Source organism: Sturnus vulgaris, chromosome 22 (genome assembly GCF_052056855.1).
Source record: "Sturnus vulgaris isolate bStuVul1 chromosome 22, bStuVul1.hap1, whole genome shotgun sequence".
NCBI classification, from domain to species: domain Eukaryota; kingdom Metazoa; phylum Chordata; class Aves; order Passeriformes; family Sturnidae; genus Sturnus; species Sturnus vulgaris.
The window spans coordinates 3,885,675-3,899,460 of NC_142264.1; the positions used below are offsets into that span (position 1 = coordinate 3,885,675).

General features: G+C 46.4%; 1 protein-coding gene across 1 annotated transcript; it reads right to left on the minus strand.

Moving 5' to 3' along the window:
* Positions 1-1,596: 1,596 nt before the first annotated feature.
* On the minus strand, positions 1,597-12,536 carry GFI1B (growth factor independent 1B transcriptional repressor). The gene is made up of 7 exons (XM_014873290.2): positions 12,206-12,536; positions 7,232-7,360; positions 5,743-5,889; positions 4,937-5,199; positions 4,552-4,689; positions 3,939-4,104; positions 1,597-3,499 (listed from the first exon to the last, which is right to left on the minus strand). Exons 2-7 carry the CDS (start codon positions 7,344-7,346, stop codon positions 3,321-3,323), a joined length of 1,008 nt encoding a protein of 335 aa, XP_014728776.1. The 5' UTR covers positions 7,347-7,360; positions 12,206-12,536; the 3' UTR covers positions 1,597-3,320.
* Positions 12,537-13,786: the final 1,250 nt, after the last annotated feature.

Here is a 13,786-nt window from a genome sequence, read left to right on the forward strand (position 1 = left end):
GAGTTGGTGACAGCCATGGCCTGGTCCTGATGTGTGCTGAGCATCCTTGGGTACCCATGGTGTAGATTCAGCAGCTCCAAGGATCTGGGCAGCCCTTTGAGAGCCCTGCTCTTTGTAGCAGGTTTGCTCATGGCTGCTGCTGTGCTGGGAGGGAAGAAGGGGCAGTGGGGCTCTGCTTTGTTCTTCCTTCGGGCTGCTGGCCTCCATAGGCCTTGAGAAATGCCAGGGCTTGGCCATTAGGTGATCTTAAAGTGGCAACTCATTACTCAAGAGGAAGAAACTGTAGTGTCTTAGTGGAAAACACTGCAAGTTAATTCCCTGTCCTCCTCCTCTCTTTTGTCACCTCCTGTCTCTGGCTGTTCTGTGGCCCCCCTGCACTGCCTGTGTCTCTGACATGCTGCCTGAGCCTGTGGGAGTGGGTCAGCCTGGATCCCCTGCACTGCTCTGGTCACAAACGTGCTCTCCTGAGCTCTGCAGCAGCACAATGCCAGCATCCATCCAAGTGTGCTCCTCCACTCACTGCTCATCCAGCCAAAGCCATCTCTGGATCTCCTGGATGTGCTCCCCAGGCTCCTCACAAACACCAGGCTAAGTGTTAACAGCACCAGTTCTCTCCTGGCACTGCCTCCTGCAGTGTAGCTGCTCTTCAGGAATATCTGGGCTCAGTAACCCACCCTGGAGTCCTGAGGAAACAGCAGACAGGACTGGGGTGATGTGTGCTGTGTTTGGAGGGAGGAGCTGTAGGAGCACACAGGAGAGAAGATCCCAGCTGTCCATTGCAGGCTACAGTTCCTCTGTACCTTGGAAATCAAGGGCAGGAATGAAAATCTAATGGATACAGCAGCTCTTCTTCATGAGCTCAGAAGAACCAGCTGTCTGGTTTGGTTTTATGAGTGGTCACAGGCACTCTTGCCAATTGATGTGTGCCAGCACTTGACTCCAAATGGCCAAAATTGGGAAGCTTTACATGAGTCAGACACCCCTGCTGTCCCCAGGGAAGTCTGTGCTCGTGTGCCTGTGTGGTTTGGGCTGGGAAGGTTTTGCTCCTGAGCAGTCCAGGAGCTGACACCCTCTTTGAATATTTCTGTTTGCAGATTAGTGGAGGACCAGGGGAATAACAAACACAGTTTGCATTTTGGGCAGTAATTTTAATAAGCTGAAATGACTTTACCTTGAGCAAGGCTTGTGCACGTGTGGGTGTTCACAGGTGTGTGTGGGGCTGGGGAGCAGTTCCATCACAGCTTATGCACCTTCCCCAGAATGGCTCAGGGAAGCACAGCAGGGATTTACTGGGGGCTTTGGCACTGTCTGTTGGACACACATTTGTGTACCTGGTGTGGCCCTCCTGCTCTGCAGAGCTGGCTCTGCTCTGTGGGGCTCTGCACCAATTTGTCTCCAGGATCAAAGTGTCTCTAATGGGAGCCCTTTCCTGCATGTGAATTTCCATCTTTATTCCCACTCAAACCATAAAGAGAAATCCTAAACTCTTTCCCTTCTCCTTTTTCACCCCATCCCCACTGCCTGTGTCCCCAGAGTCAGGTATGAGCCGTTCTTTAAATGAGAGTTTTGAACATGAAATACACTGTGTTAGCCCAGTTACTGAGATGGAACAGATTTATCAGATAAATCCCAGCAGGCCTGTACATGTCACTGTCTGGTATAGTGCAATAAAAATATACATTAGAATAAGTATAAATACATATTTACAGTGTACAAGTAAAGCCAGGAGTACAGACTCTGGATTTGAGCTTCCAGGTACATATTAATGACTTAGATTGTAGGCACAGCATTAAAGGGGCAAGTACATTTTAGGTCTTAGGAGAATAACTTGGGACTTACAGCAGTGGAACTGAGGGCAGTTCTCTCCTGGCAATACATGAATTTTCCACTTGGACCATTTTGTCTCTGCCCATGATGGCAGCCTTCCTTCATAAGCCTTTGGAGTGAAATGGTCACAGCTCGTTCCCAGGGTAATTCCCACTGGTGTCATTGTCCAAGGCTGTGTGTTCAGGGATGCAGTTATGCAGTGAGCCGTGTGCTGCTACAATGCCCCAATTAACTGAAAACATTTGTCTGTGTTATAATAATGTTATAATAATACTCTGTCCTTCCTGTTAAGAACTCAGGGGACTCCACAAACCTGAGTGAATGGCCCCACGTCACCAGGAGGGGTGGAAAAACAAAAGCCCAGTGCAGTGACTTGCCAAAGGTTATAGAAAAAGAATTTGGCAGAGCTTGGAGGGGAACTGGTTCTTTACTTGCTCCAGTGCTTTGCTTCAACTCCTAGACCTGGCAAAAGGAGGAAATACCACTGCTGTCTTTGTGTAATATTTGTGAGGTACTTGCATGCTCTGCCAACTTGTACAGGCTCAGTCACTTCCTCCTTGAGGAGAGGGCCTGGCAAGCAGAACTCTGGCCCTTGATATCGATATCCAGGGTAACTCCTGCCCATGCAGTGACTCAGGATTGCTCAGGACAGCTCTCAGCTGGCATGTCCAGCATGCAGGGAAATATTGTGGGATATACCAGCCCCAATTCCAAGAGCACCCAGGATCTCCCATGGTACCAAGACATGGGCATTACTAGCTCCTGCCTGGTGCTGTGGTGTGGCTCTTCCTGGAGCCTGCTTGGGATCTCTGCAGTGTGATGTGTCTGAGGAATGTATTTAGAGACCCCTGTTATCTGCTAGGGATAGGAGCTGTTTCTTCAGTATTTTCCTCCCACTCCAAGCTAAAAATACAGCACAGTTAACTTGTCATTTGATCACAGTAAATGCTCTGCTGAAAGAAATTACTTTAAGGTGTCTGCTGGCAGAATTTATGGCCTGGGCAAGTCTCTGCAGAAGGCCTGTCCAGGTTGAACACAGCTGACTGAATGCAATCTATTTGCATGCCTTGGGCTTATCTTCTCAGCCATCAGAGCAGAACATGGTTACAGCACCAGCTTGGCACAGATTGTTGCTGCCACCAGCCCAGGAGTCCCCTCCTCCCCACTGGACAGCCGGACAAACTGGATTCTGCTCCTGGTGTAAATCCAGAGTAATAGTGACCTTGGAGGAATTCCTCTGGATTTACACTTGAGCAGGTGATGTCAGATCTGGGCTGGTACCTGTTACAATCAAAAAGTGAAAGTCCCCACAGGTTTCTTTGGGATGTGCAAGACCCTGTGCTGCCAAACACCAAAGCCAACGCATGACTTGGACAGTCCCCAGGGGAACACAGGACACCACGGGAGCTTTATGAGGTGGATGGAGGTGCTGGGGACAGTCTTCTTCCCTGAAGCATGAAGTGGCAGCTCCAGCAAAGATCTGGAGCCAGCCATCACTTGAGGCTGTGCTGGGTCTCTCGGTGCCTGCGCAGATCCACCTTGCGCTGGAAGCCCTTGGCACAGAGCTCGCAGCTGAAGGGTTTGAAGCCGGTGTGTTTGCGGCTGTGGGTGATCAGGTTGGAACTCTGGCTGAAGGCTTTGCCACACACCTGGCATTTGTGGGGCTTCTCCCCTGCAGGGCACAGAAAATGGTAAAAAACCCCACTTTAATAGGTGAAGGAAGAGGAAATAGAAATGCTCTTATTAAAATGGTTTTATCAGAGTCAGACTTGCTTGGGCATCAGGGTGCTGCCAGCCCAGCTCTCCTGGTGATGTGTGTGGATTGTGATCCAGGGTGGGAAGAACCAGGGACAGTCCTCTCCAGCTGAGTGACCCATTCTCTGCATCCAGGGCTGGGTACAACCCCAACATGCACCAGGAGCTGGCCAATAACCACCTCCTTGCCAGGGAGATGTGCTGCAGCCTCCTGCTGTCTCACCCCACATGAAATAATGACTTTCTATTGCCTCTGGACACTTATCCCAGTCTAATACCTCCGTGTCTGGGGACTGTGTACATGAGCATGATGGGCTCTAATTGTCATTTTGTCACTGGAATATTTTGTTTCTCACCTGTGTGGATGTATGTGTGCTTCTTCATGTCTGACTTCTGGTGGAAGCGCTTCCCGCAGTACTGGCAGGGATAGGGCCGTGTGTCCGAGTGGATCAGGAGGTGAGTGGAGAGGGTGGAGGAACGTTTGAATGTCTTCCCACACATCTTGCACTCAAAGCTTCTTTCCTGTTGGGGAAGGAAAATCATGGGATGTCTGAGGCTGCAAGACATGTGACAGAGCTTGAAGAGTGATGAGAATTGTAGATTTGATAAGCAAATCTCCTTGGCTCGTGGACTGCTAATGCTGGGTGCAGCACAAAGGGAATGCAAGGAGGGTTAATTATGGAAATGGATCACATCTTGTGATCCAAACTCCTGCACCCTTTAGCAAGAGGTGAGGCACAGAAGAGCAGGGTAGCAATGATCCTCCCTTCCCTTCCAAGGAATTCTGAAGGGTAGTCTGAGATTTGTGAGACCAAGAGCTATGACCTGTGGTTTTCAGAGCTCCTGTCCTTGTCACTACATGCCACAGGAAAGGCATCACATTTGTAACCTAGGAAGTGTCACTTCCTCTACAATAGATTAAGCAAGAGCTGAGGTCCAGAGCTGGTTCTCTGGAAGCATGCCACCCACCTGGGAGTGGATGTTGGTGTGCTGCTCCAGGCTCACAGCGTGCCCAAAGGTTTTGCCACACACTTCACAAGCAAAGGGACGGGTCCCACTGTGAGACCTTCGGACGTGGACCTCCAGCCCATGGGGAGTGGAGAACACCTGCAAAACAAAACCCCAGTGATTTTTCTGACATGAGGTGGCTGCGTCTCCATCTCTGTTTTCAATTCCTTCTCTTTGTTTAATTCTGAACTGTAGCATTCCCAGTGCCTTGCTCTCCTGACTGCAGGCCCCACTCTGAGTCACACACTTTGGTGTGACCAAATGAAGAATGTGTTTCATGCTTCGTGTGTGCAGTGAAAATCCCTCCAGGCCCTCCCCATCCCAGAGGTTCTCATCCAACACACACCTTGTTGCACTTCAGGCAGTGGAAGGTCTCCATGTCTGAGGAATAATGCAGGCTGTAATCCAGGGGGGGCTCAGTGCTTGGCAGGAGGTGGCTCCCATACAGACTCACAGGGTGCTCCAGCAGGGCTGACTGCATGCTGGAAGACATCTGCTGGTAGCTGTATGGCATGTGGAAAGCATCCCAGGAAAAGCCAGCCTTGTAGAAAGTTGGGGTGCTCACTGTGTTAGTGCAGTCCTTGATCTGCAGCCCGGGCATGGCCATCTCTGAGTTTGCAAAGGAGAGGGAGAGGTGAGTGTCACACCATTGCCTGAAGTTGGAAGTAAAAACTTCCCCATCTTGCCTGACCTCGGGAGTTGCAGTTGGCAACTTCTCCTTGATTCAAATCCTGATTCCCCAGGTAAAGTTCCTGTTGTGACTTTGATTTCAATCTGAGGAAACTTTACTGCAAAGAATGCCGTGGAAATTGTATGGCTAAGGCAATATTAAGAGCCCTGCTAGCCCTCCTTGATGGGATGTTTGAACAAGTATCCTGTGGGCACCTGTCTTGACCCACCTAGCACAGAGCTGCATTAAGATGGGGAGGTTCATTCATTGGGAATAGCAGCACTATCCTTCATTTTTTCTGGTGTAGCCCAGAACTGTAAAGGGAAATACAAAATGCTCCTGATAAGCTCTGCCTGTGGCAAGTTTGACCATTGATGTCAAAATAGGAGATCTCAAATACTGAAAATCTGGGCTTAGTTTTAGGGGCTCCGTAACCAGCTCAGCCCCGACCTCTTTTGCAATTGAGGTTTTGGGTAGCCAACCTTGAGCTGAAGGGCCTGGCAGCATCCTGCTCAGGTACTGGACAGGGACACTTTCTTCTTTCAGTTCAGGTGGGTCCTTTTCTTGTTTTGGAATCACACATCCCAGGTCCTGTTTCTTGATGTCCTCTGGCGTCCTGTCTCCTGTGGCTGTAAAGAGCAGTGTCACAGTTATGTCACAGTTCTGTCACTGTTGCTGTTAAAAGAAGAGTCAGTTTAGGTGAGTTTTGTACTCATGTGTGAACCCCTGCTGGGCACAGCAGCCCATGCTCAATTCCCTGAGGAAGTGCTGAGTGATGCAATCAGCATTCAAGGTCTGCCCATTGCTGAGGAAGGGAAATTCCAAGCAGGATGAGATGATAGGATCCTTGACACCTGATACAGTTAGAGAAAATCAACCCTAGAATCATGCTGTAAGAATAATTTCCCTATTTAAAAGCATTTCCATTTGTGTGGGTAACTAACAATCACTAACTTATTAACCTCCCCACCCGTCTCCTGAGAGAGTTGAGTATTGTTAACCTGGATTTATGGACAGCCAAGTAGGGAAGCAGAGAGGGAAGGCAAGTCCTTATGCACCGAGCCTTGTCTCCTCCTGCCCACACTCCGATTTATTTCCCCATGCTTGTCCCAGCCCTTAAAGACACCAACCAACCCTTGCTAAACTTTGCAGTAAGAATCTAAAATGGACAGAGGTCCAACATGTGTCTCCCTTCTGCTGGAGATGGGACAGATCTGCTGAAGGACAGTATTTATCTCTTGTCAAAACCTGCCACTGCACAACAAATGGCCAAAGGATGATGGCAGGAATGGAAATTAAAATGTTACCTCCTTTCTTTTTTATCAAACTTATCTCAGGGCTAGACTCTAATTTGATAGCCAGGGCTAGAACAAAGGGTAAAGTGATCCTAAATTTGAATAAAGAAAATTTGAATGGTGCCTGAAGGAAGAAGATAATTACCCTGGGCCTGCCATTGCTTGGATGGCTGCGGGAGAGCAGGAGCAGAGGGAGAACAGCAGGGATGGGCAGAACTGTGTTGGGTGGTGGTAGCACCAGGAAGAGATGGTAACACCCTGAGGTAGAGAAGATGCAGACCAGAGGGAATGTGGGCAGTGAACACAGAGAAAACTGGAGATGGGGGTGGAGGTGATAGAGTTGTGAGTTTGTAGAACACTGACAACCCAGTGCAAGTTCTTTTCCCAGCTATTAGTGGCCTGAAGTTGGTCATTTTCCCCAAATGTGACCAACCCCACACAGCATCTTATAGCTCAAATCTCCCCAGCAACCCAGCAGGGAACAAAGGGAGGATCAGTGTGGATTTGGTGTAGAGAAAGGACACAAAGTAAGGGATCAGCTTGCCCTTACACTGCCATCCCTGTGTGGAAGCCCTTGGATGTTCTTTAGCTCACTCCTCCTGCTGCCTTAGCTGCCTACTGAATTATTGATTTACCTTGGTGTGCTCCTACAAGCCCAGGGGATGGATTGACTCACCAGTGAAGGCAGAGGTGACTGGACCCCAGGTGAGTACTGGCAGGTCATCTTCCACACAGCGGTGCTGGTGATAGGTGTGAGCCTTTTTGCTCTTCACCAAAAAGGAACGTGGCATCTTCCATTCACTTTCTGGGATGAAACACAGAAAAACACCAGCTAAACCTCTGTGGCTTGGGGAGTAACTTCCCACTTGTTTCATATTAAGTACACACTGTAAAAAAATCACACTTTACAATCTACTCCAGGCTGAGGCAAAGGATTACAGAAAAAGAAACAGGCACAGGCTTAACCCAAGAGCTGTTACAGACCAAAACTGCCTGTGGAAGACACCTTGGAAGCCAGGACCTGTCTCTGATAGTCCTGCTCTGACTACAGGACAGGCATCTCTGATCTCCTCCCTGGCAGGACATACAGGGGAAACCACAGATTAGAGATCCCCATTGGAGGAAGTCTGAGTGTTTGTGCTGCACCTGGAAGGATCCAGTCCCAAGCCATGGCCTGGGCTCTACTGTGAAATGATTATATAAACAATAAATGATAGAAACTACATCAATAATAGGAGAGAGACAGGGAAATCCCTGCAGAGTGATGTGTGGAGAGTTTCCCTCTTGCTTGAGTAGTTGCAGTTCTGACTGACAAACAACAGAGCAGAGGCAGAGCAGGAGAGCTGGGTGAGAAGTCACCTTTTGGACCCAACTCAAATATTACAGACCGTTGAAATGGCGGGTTAGGGACAAACATAAAATGCTGAAATTTAATCATACCAAATTCTCTTGCAATGAATGTGTTATCTTTGCTACCCAGAACCCAGCCCACCCTGTGCCTGCTCCCTGGGGCTGGTAACTGCTCTGGTGGAGGCAGGGTGGCAACAGGGACAATGTTGTGTGCAGTAATATCAGCTGGTGCCTTATTTGCATGTGTATTTGCATTTTCCCTCGTAATTGCTTAGGATAGGGGCACTAAAAACAAATCTTGCTATATTTCATTTGAAAAGTCAGCATTTAAGTCTTGGCTCACTGTTGACTGGAAACTGTTATTAAGTTTTATTCCTTCCTGAGAGCAGTTCAGTGGAACCTACTTATTTCCTAAAGAAAACCCCCTAAAATCCATAAAGTTTGCTCCTGTTAAGCAGAATGACATGAAATGTCTGTCCAAGGACAGAGCAGTCCTGAAGTCCCAAAGAGACAGGGATGGAAAGGTCTGTTCTCCAGAGTTCATAAGTGCCTGTACTACCCCTTCATGCTAAATATAATTACAGAGCACAGTGGTGTTGTTTAAAGCTCTGAGGGCCACATTTAGAGTGGTGCCTAAAGCTGTGGGATTCCCACAGCCAGGTCTGCTGGGGCAGGGGGATTGCCAGGGTGCCCCCAGCCCAGCTGCCTTTGGATATGCTGCTGTCTTTTTAAATCTGGTCCAGGATTCCCACTGTTCCAGCTATGATTTCAGGGATAACTCTTGCTGGCTGTAACCATTTTTTCTTCTGAAATGACTCACCTGTTTTTCTTCATCTTTTTTCCAAGAAATTTACGTGTAGTTTGAGATGAATAATAGAAAGCTGAGGCCAAGAGCAGGCTGTTAATTTAATTTTAGAAAAAGGACAGAACAGCACTGAGGATGAACCATAAGCAGGCCCTTGAGGGAAGGGGCACTGAAGTACATGGCTGCTTTTTGCTCTCCTGGAACTCTCTAATGAGGTTCATTCAAAGAGCTGTAAAGAGTTTCTGCCCAGTGAAAAGCTGCAGGCACAGAAATAGCTCCAGCTCAGTGCAAGGACACTTCTGTTCTGCAGTGGGTTATAACCCTTCAGCAGCTCTGCTCAGCCCGTGTCCCCCCCATTCCAGCAGCACTGCTGAGCTCCTGGTCAGTCCCAGCTCAGCTACCTGTGCACTGACCCAACCCTGCATTATACACCTGTCCCAAGTTAAAGTGCTGTCTCAAACCCTTTAGAGCTGGAATTTCCACTCCTGTCACGGGGATTTTCCCATGTGGTGGGGCAGCACTGTGTCCACAATGGGGGGTATTCACGTCAGACATCAGATTTCTCTGCCTGAATTAACCAGCTCGTTTCCCTGGGCTTCCTCCAGGGTGGCAGTAGGGTGAGAGCCTGCATCCAGCTGTGCCTGCTGGAACAGCCACTCTCCCTGCCCTCAGGCTCCACAATCCTGCAGAATCCTGTGGCAGCAGCCTGGCAGCTCAGCCAGGTAAATCAGAGGACTGGACATGGGTGGCTGAAGCAATCCAGCAAAGTTTTATGGCAGTGTCCATATGCTGAGTGCAGCCAGCACTAAGTACAGCCCCTCTTTTCTAGTGAGGTGTCCACGAATAAAAAGAATCTTTCTGGATGTGTTTGCCCCAGCCTGTGTAAAAGTCGAATTTGGTCCAGTATCCTGCCTGCTGATAAGGGCCACACTGAGCACAACCATCTTCAATGGACTGAACGTTGCAAAAGGAAGTCACCTTCCCCCACCCCATTTTACAGAAAAAAAAAAAGGAACTGGGAGCCCAAAGCAGAGTTAATTAACAACTGCACTGGACTGGCTTTGTGATTCACACAACCAGGCTAGAGGAAAGCTACAAGCAGAGATTGTGGGAGGAAAAAGGACTGGTTTTCCTCGAAACTCCAGATTATCTGTAGCAAGAGATCAGCTGCTCCTAATGGCTCACTGTATTTCCCAGGAAAAGCAGTGCTGTGGACAATGGACCCTGCACCCTGCTGCGTTTTAGAGTTATTGAAGCTTCTGACAGAATTTAGCTTCAGCCTTTTGCTGAAAATTAAACTTTCTTTTTTGGAGTCTGTTCATTTCAGCCCCTGTGGCAGCAGTTTCTACCTGAACTAGTAAGTGCACAAGGGAATTTATTGCTTGGGCAGGAGTGCCCATCCAAAATGGAAGTGTTCTGGCATTTTTATTAATTCAATATAGGACATAAAACCAGTAGGTGGCTAGAATTGACATTCTTATTAGCCTGCCATTCCTGCAGCTGTATAATAATGTTATAATGTGCCCTGAGGAAAAGACAGCAGGAGCCAAGGGGGAAAAAAGCAGCTTCACTATTTTGGGCACCTTACCTGAAGCACCTTAGAAGGGTTTCTTTCATCAGTTATAAATTCCCCAGTCAGTTCTGAAAGCAGATCCAGCATTTGCACGTTCAAACTCAAAATTCCTTCATCCTCAGTGATGCTTTTGGATGATTTTGCAGAGTATCCCAGGTAAAACTCTAATGGGACACTGACACATTGCAAATGGGCTTGGTCTTTAGTTTAGGGGTAGATTCTGACTCCAGGATCCTCATTTTACTGGATGCTATGTTCCTCATGAAGCCCTAACTCTCACTTCACTGCACAACAGCTCTCAGTACCCAAACCCACAGGACTGTCCTTTGATGTAATTTAGAGGAAATTCATGCTCTCAGTGAATTAGGTTACAAAGCCTTTGGTGGGGACAGTGTTTGTAGGATTCTGCCACGCTGAACCCAATTTGCAGTGAAAGCTCCATTCTAAAGCTGACTTGCATTTTTCTCTAAATTCAAGTAATTCTGTTTTCAGATTTCTAAGGTTAATTGTAGGGACTGAATGCTTTTTCTTGCTACACTCAGTGAAACACTAAATTTAATCTGGCATTACAAGGCTAGTACTCATTTGTAGCACATTACACCACATCTTTAGGTAAGTCGATGAGCATACAAAGTTTTAGGCTAAAAAGGGCTTTTTCCTTTCCATTGCTTAATTTATATTATTTATATCTTAATATTGCCCTTTTCCTGCGGTTTTTTTTTCCTTCTTTTTCTTTTTTTTTTCTGGAAAAAGTGAAACTTCCAAAACCACAGAATAGTTTCTCTTTGAAAAGACTACATTTTTGAACAAAAAACGTGCAAAGTAAAGCACGATGTGTCTGCCCAAATAAAATAAAAAAAGAGGTTTTTAGGGATTCTTGACTCTTTAAATATAAAATCAAATTGGAAAGAATTTCAGCTGTTTACAATTAAATTAATAATTTCTTCACTAGTCCACCCTTGCAAAATCAAATGTACTTGGGGCAAGTAATTTAAACACAACTTTTTTATTGGGAAAATGAACAGGACATTTTTAATTCTTGTGGTAAGACTGGATAAATGGACATTATGGCAGAGGCAGCAATTTATGGTTGGAAATTTTGTCCAAGAAGTTGAACAGAAATGCTGGTACAGCTGCAACACCCAGAAAAAAATATTTACACTGTAATTGCAGCACTTGTTCTCTTAGAAAGCTCACATAGCTCCCTGTGATGTTGGGAATGCCACTGGCTTTGGGAAACTTTGCCTTAGGTTTCCATGCATGGAATTATACAGAGCAGTCTCCCAAATTCCAGATGTCCTTAATGTACAGATGCAATTTCGATGTGAACTTGCAAATCATTAACGTCTAGAATCAATCTTGTGATATGAGAAGCGTCTATAAATAGCTAGTTCCATATGCTAAAAAATTGTTAGATTAATCAGCCTATACTTTAAAAGGGTGGAAAAAATCATAAAAGATAGATTTGAAGCAAAAATCCTGAAGGGGAGAGGAATTGTCACCTACAAAAACTGGCACAGGTGATGGCAGCAGAGGTGTGCTGCTCTCTGAATGTAAAGGTCTGGCCTTATAAAAGAGCAATTAAAAGGAAAAACACAGTTTGCCCTCTCCTCAATGGCAAAGTCAAAAACTCCTCGGGACACCTGAGACCATTGTCACATCTCTTATATTTTGTTCTATTATCATTGCCATGTGTGAAAGTGAAGTACATGGCATATAATTTCAAAAGGTTCAATTCAAATGAGTCAGGTGAACTATTACCATAAAGGAATCCCCAGGACAAGTGGCTTAGGCAGTGGAATATGTTACATATTTGCAGACACAAGCAAAGAAGAAGAAGGAGGAAAAAAGCTTAGAAAAACATATCAGAAAAATGAGAAAACCAATGCAATTAAAAGTGTTTAAAAGAATAAATCAATCACCTGTTTGAGGGACTTTGCTTTACTGGATTTGCCTTGAAATCTCCCCAGACAAACGAGCCGTCCTCTTCTCTCAGGACTCCTCTTCCACTTTTTCACTTGGTCGCAGTTGGCTGAAATAGATACTTCTCCTTTTTTCTCTCTGTTTTTTTCTTCCCCCTGTTCCCCTCCCTGATTTTTCAATCAGATTATTTGTGTCAAAATCTGGCGGTGAAGAAACAGCCAATAAGAGGCAGAGCCCAGAAAGTATTTGCTTATCAAAACTTCCCAGGACTTTGACAACTTGAAGAGAATTCACGATGCCCAGCTCAAAGCCCTGGGGGCAGCACCCTTCACTTTTGAGGGCAGCTTTGCCTTCTGCAGGAGTATTCCTCTGTCATATTGACAAAAAGCATGACACAGGAAATAATGTACTGAGCAGGCATTTGTTATTTTGTCTTTTCCTTAAAAAAAAAAAAAAATTAAAAAAAGCCCTTGAGAAACCTGTATTTTTTACACACATTCATCCCCTGCATCATATCTCTCACAAACAGACACACCATCTGTCTCACACACACACACACTCACATACTTGGGGCTCATAAACAAAACCATCGAGCACATATGCACAGAATTATTTTATTCCAGAATGGATCTTTTATCTCTCCAATTTCCAAGGAAAAACGAATAAATACTTGCACGGTATAACAGAAGAAGATGCGTGTTAATCACCCTTCATTTTCCCAGACATATGTGTGTGCAATCCACACATATTTTAGGCATTGCTCTATCTATATACAGCTGTATACAGGGTATAAATATAGATTTAAGAAAGCTCATTAAGCAAGCTCATTAACAACAGCTTTGCAAAAAGCTCTTCAAGAGCAATAATAAGAATTTGCACTTCTATCGATTGCTTTCAAAAAAGCAATGAGAATGGGTTTGCAAATGTGAAATAATTAAGTGTCAAAGTAATGGCCCAGTGGAAGGAGGGAGGATGGAGCAGGGCAGAGTCCCCAGGTTGTTCTCTAGCACAGGTGGGAACAGCTTTTTCTTTTCGAATCCTTGGGCATCTCTCTTATTTGGAGACAGACAAAGGAGAGCTGAAATCCCCAAATACTTGAGAATGAAAGAAGGGAAGCAATTCCTTGATTCCACCTATTCTCTAGTTATCCCAACCCTCCTGGTTGTACAGTGCACAGTGGCATGAGCTGTGTGTGCCCTCAGATGTCCCCTCCTGTGCTCACAGCTCTCTCTGTGCATGGTGGAACTGAGAGAGCAGAGATGCCTTCCAAGGAATTTATCATTCCAGAGGTAAATAAGTGTCAGCAGCTGTTGTGTGCTGAGTACTGAACTGTCACCAGCAGGAAAATTCCTCTGGAGATGGAGCTTTCCTGCTCCCTGTGAGCTCCCAAATGCATTTCACTGCTTCCTACAGCTGCATGGCTCTGCTGGGTCCCTTTTCCTGCTGCAGCTCAGGGTGGGGAACACCAGGAAGGAAAAACCTTTGTTCTGCCCCGGGCCCAGCGGGAGGCTGGGGCTTCCCTGACAGAGCAGATGTGGTCCAGGGACACTCGGGGCTGAGAGCCGAAGGGATTCTGCACC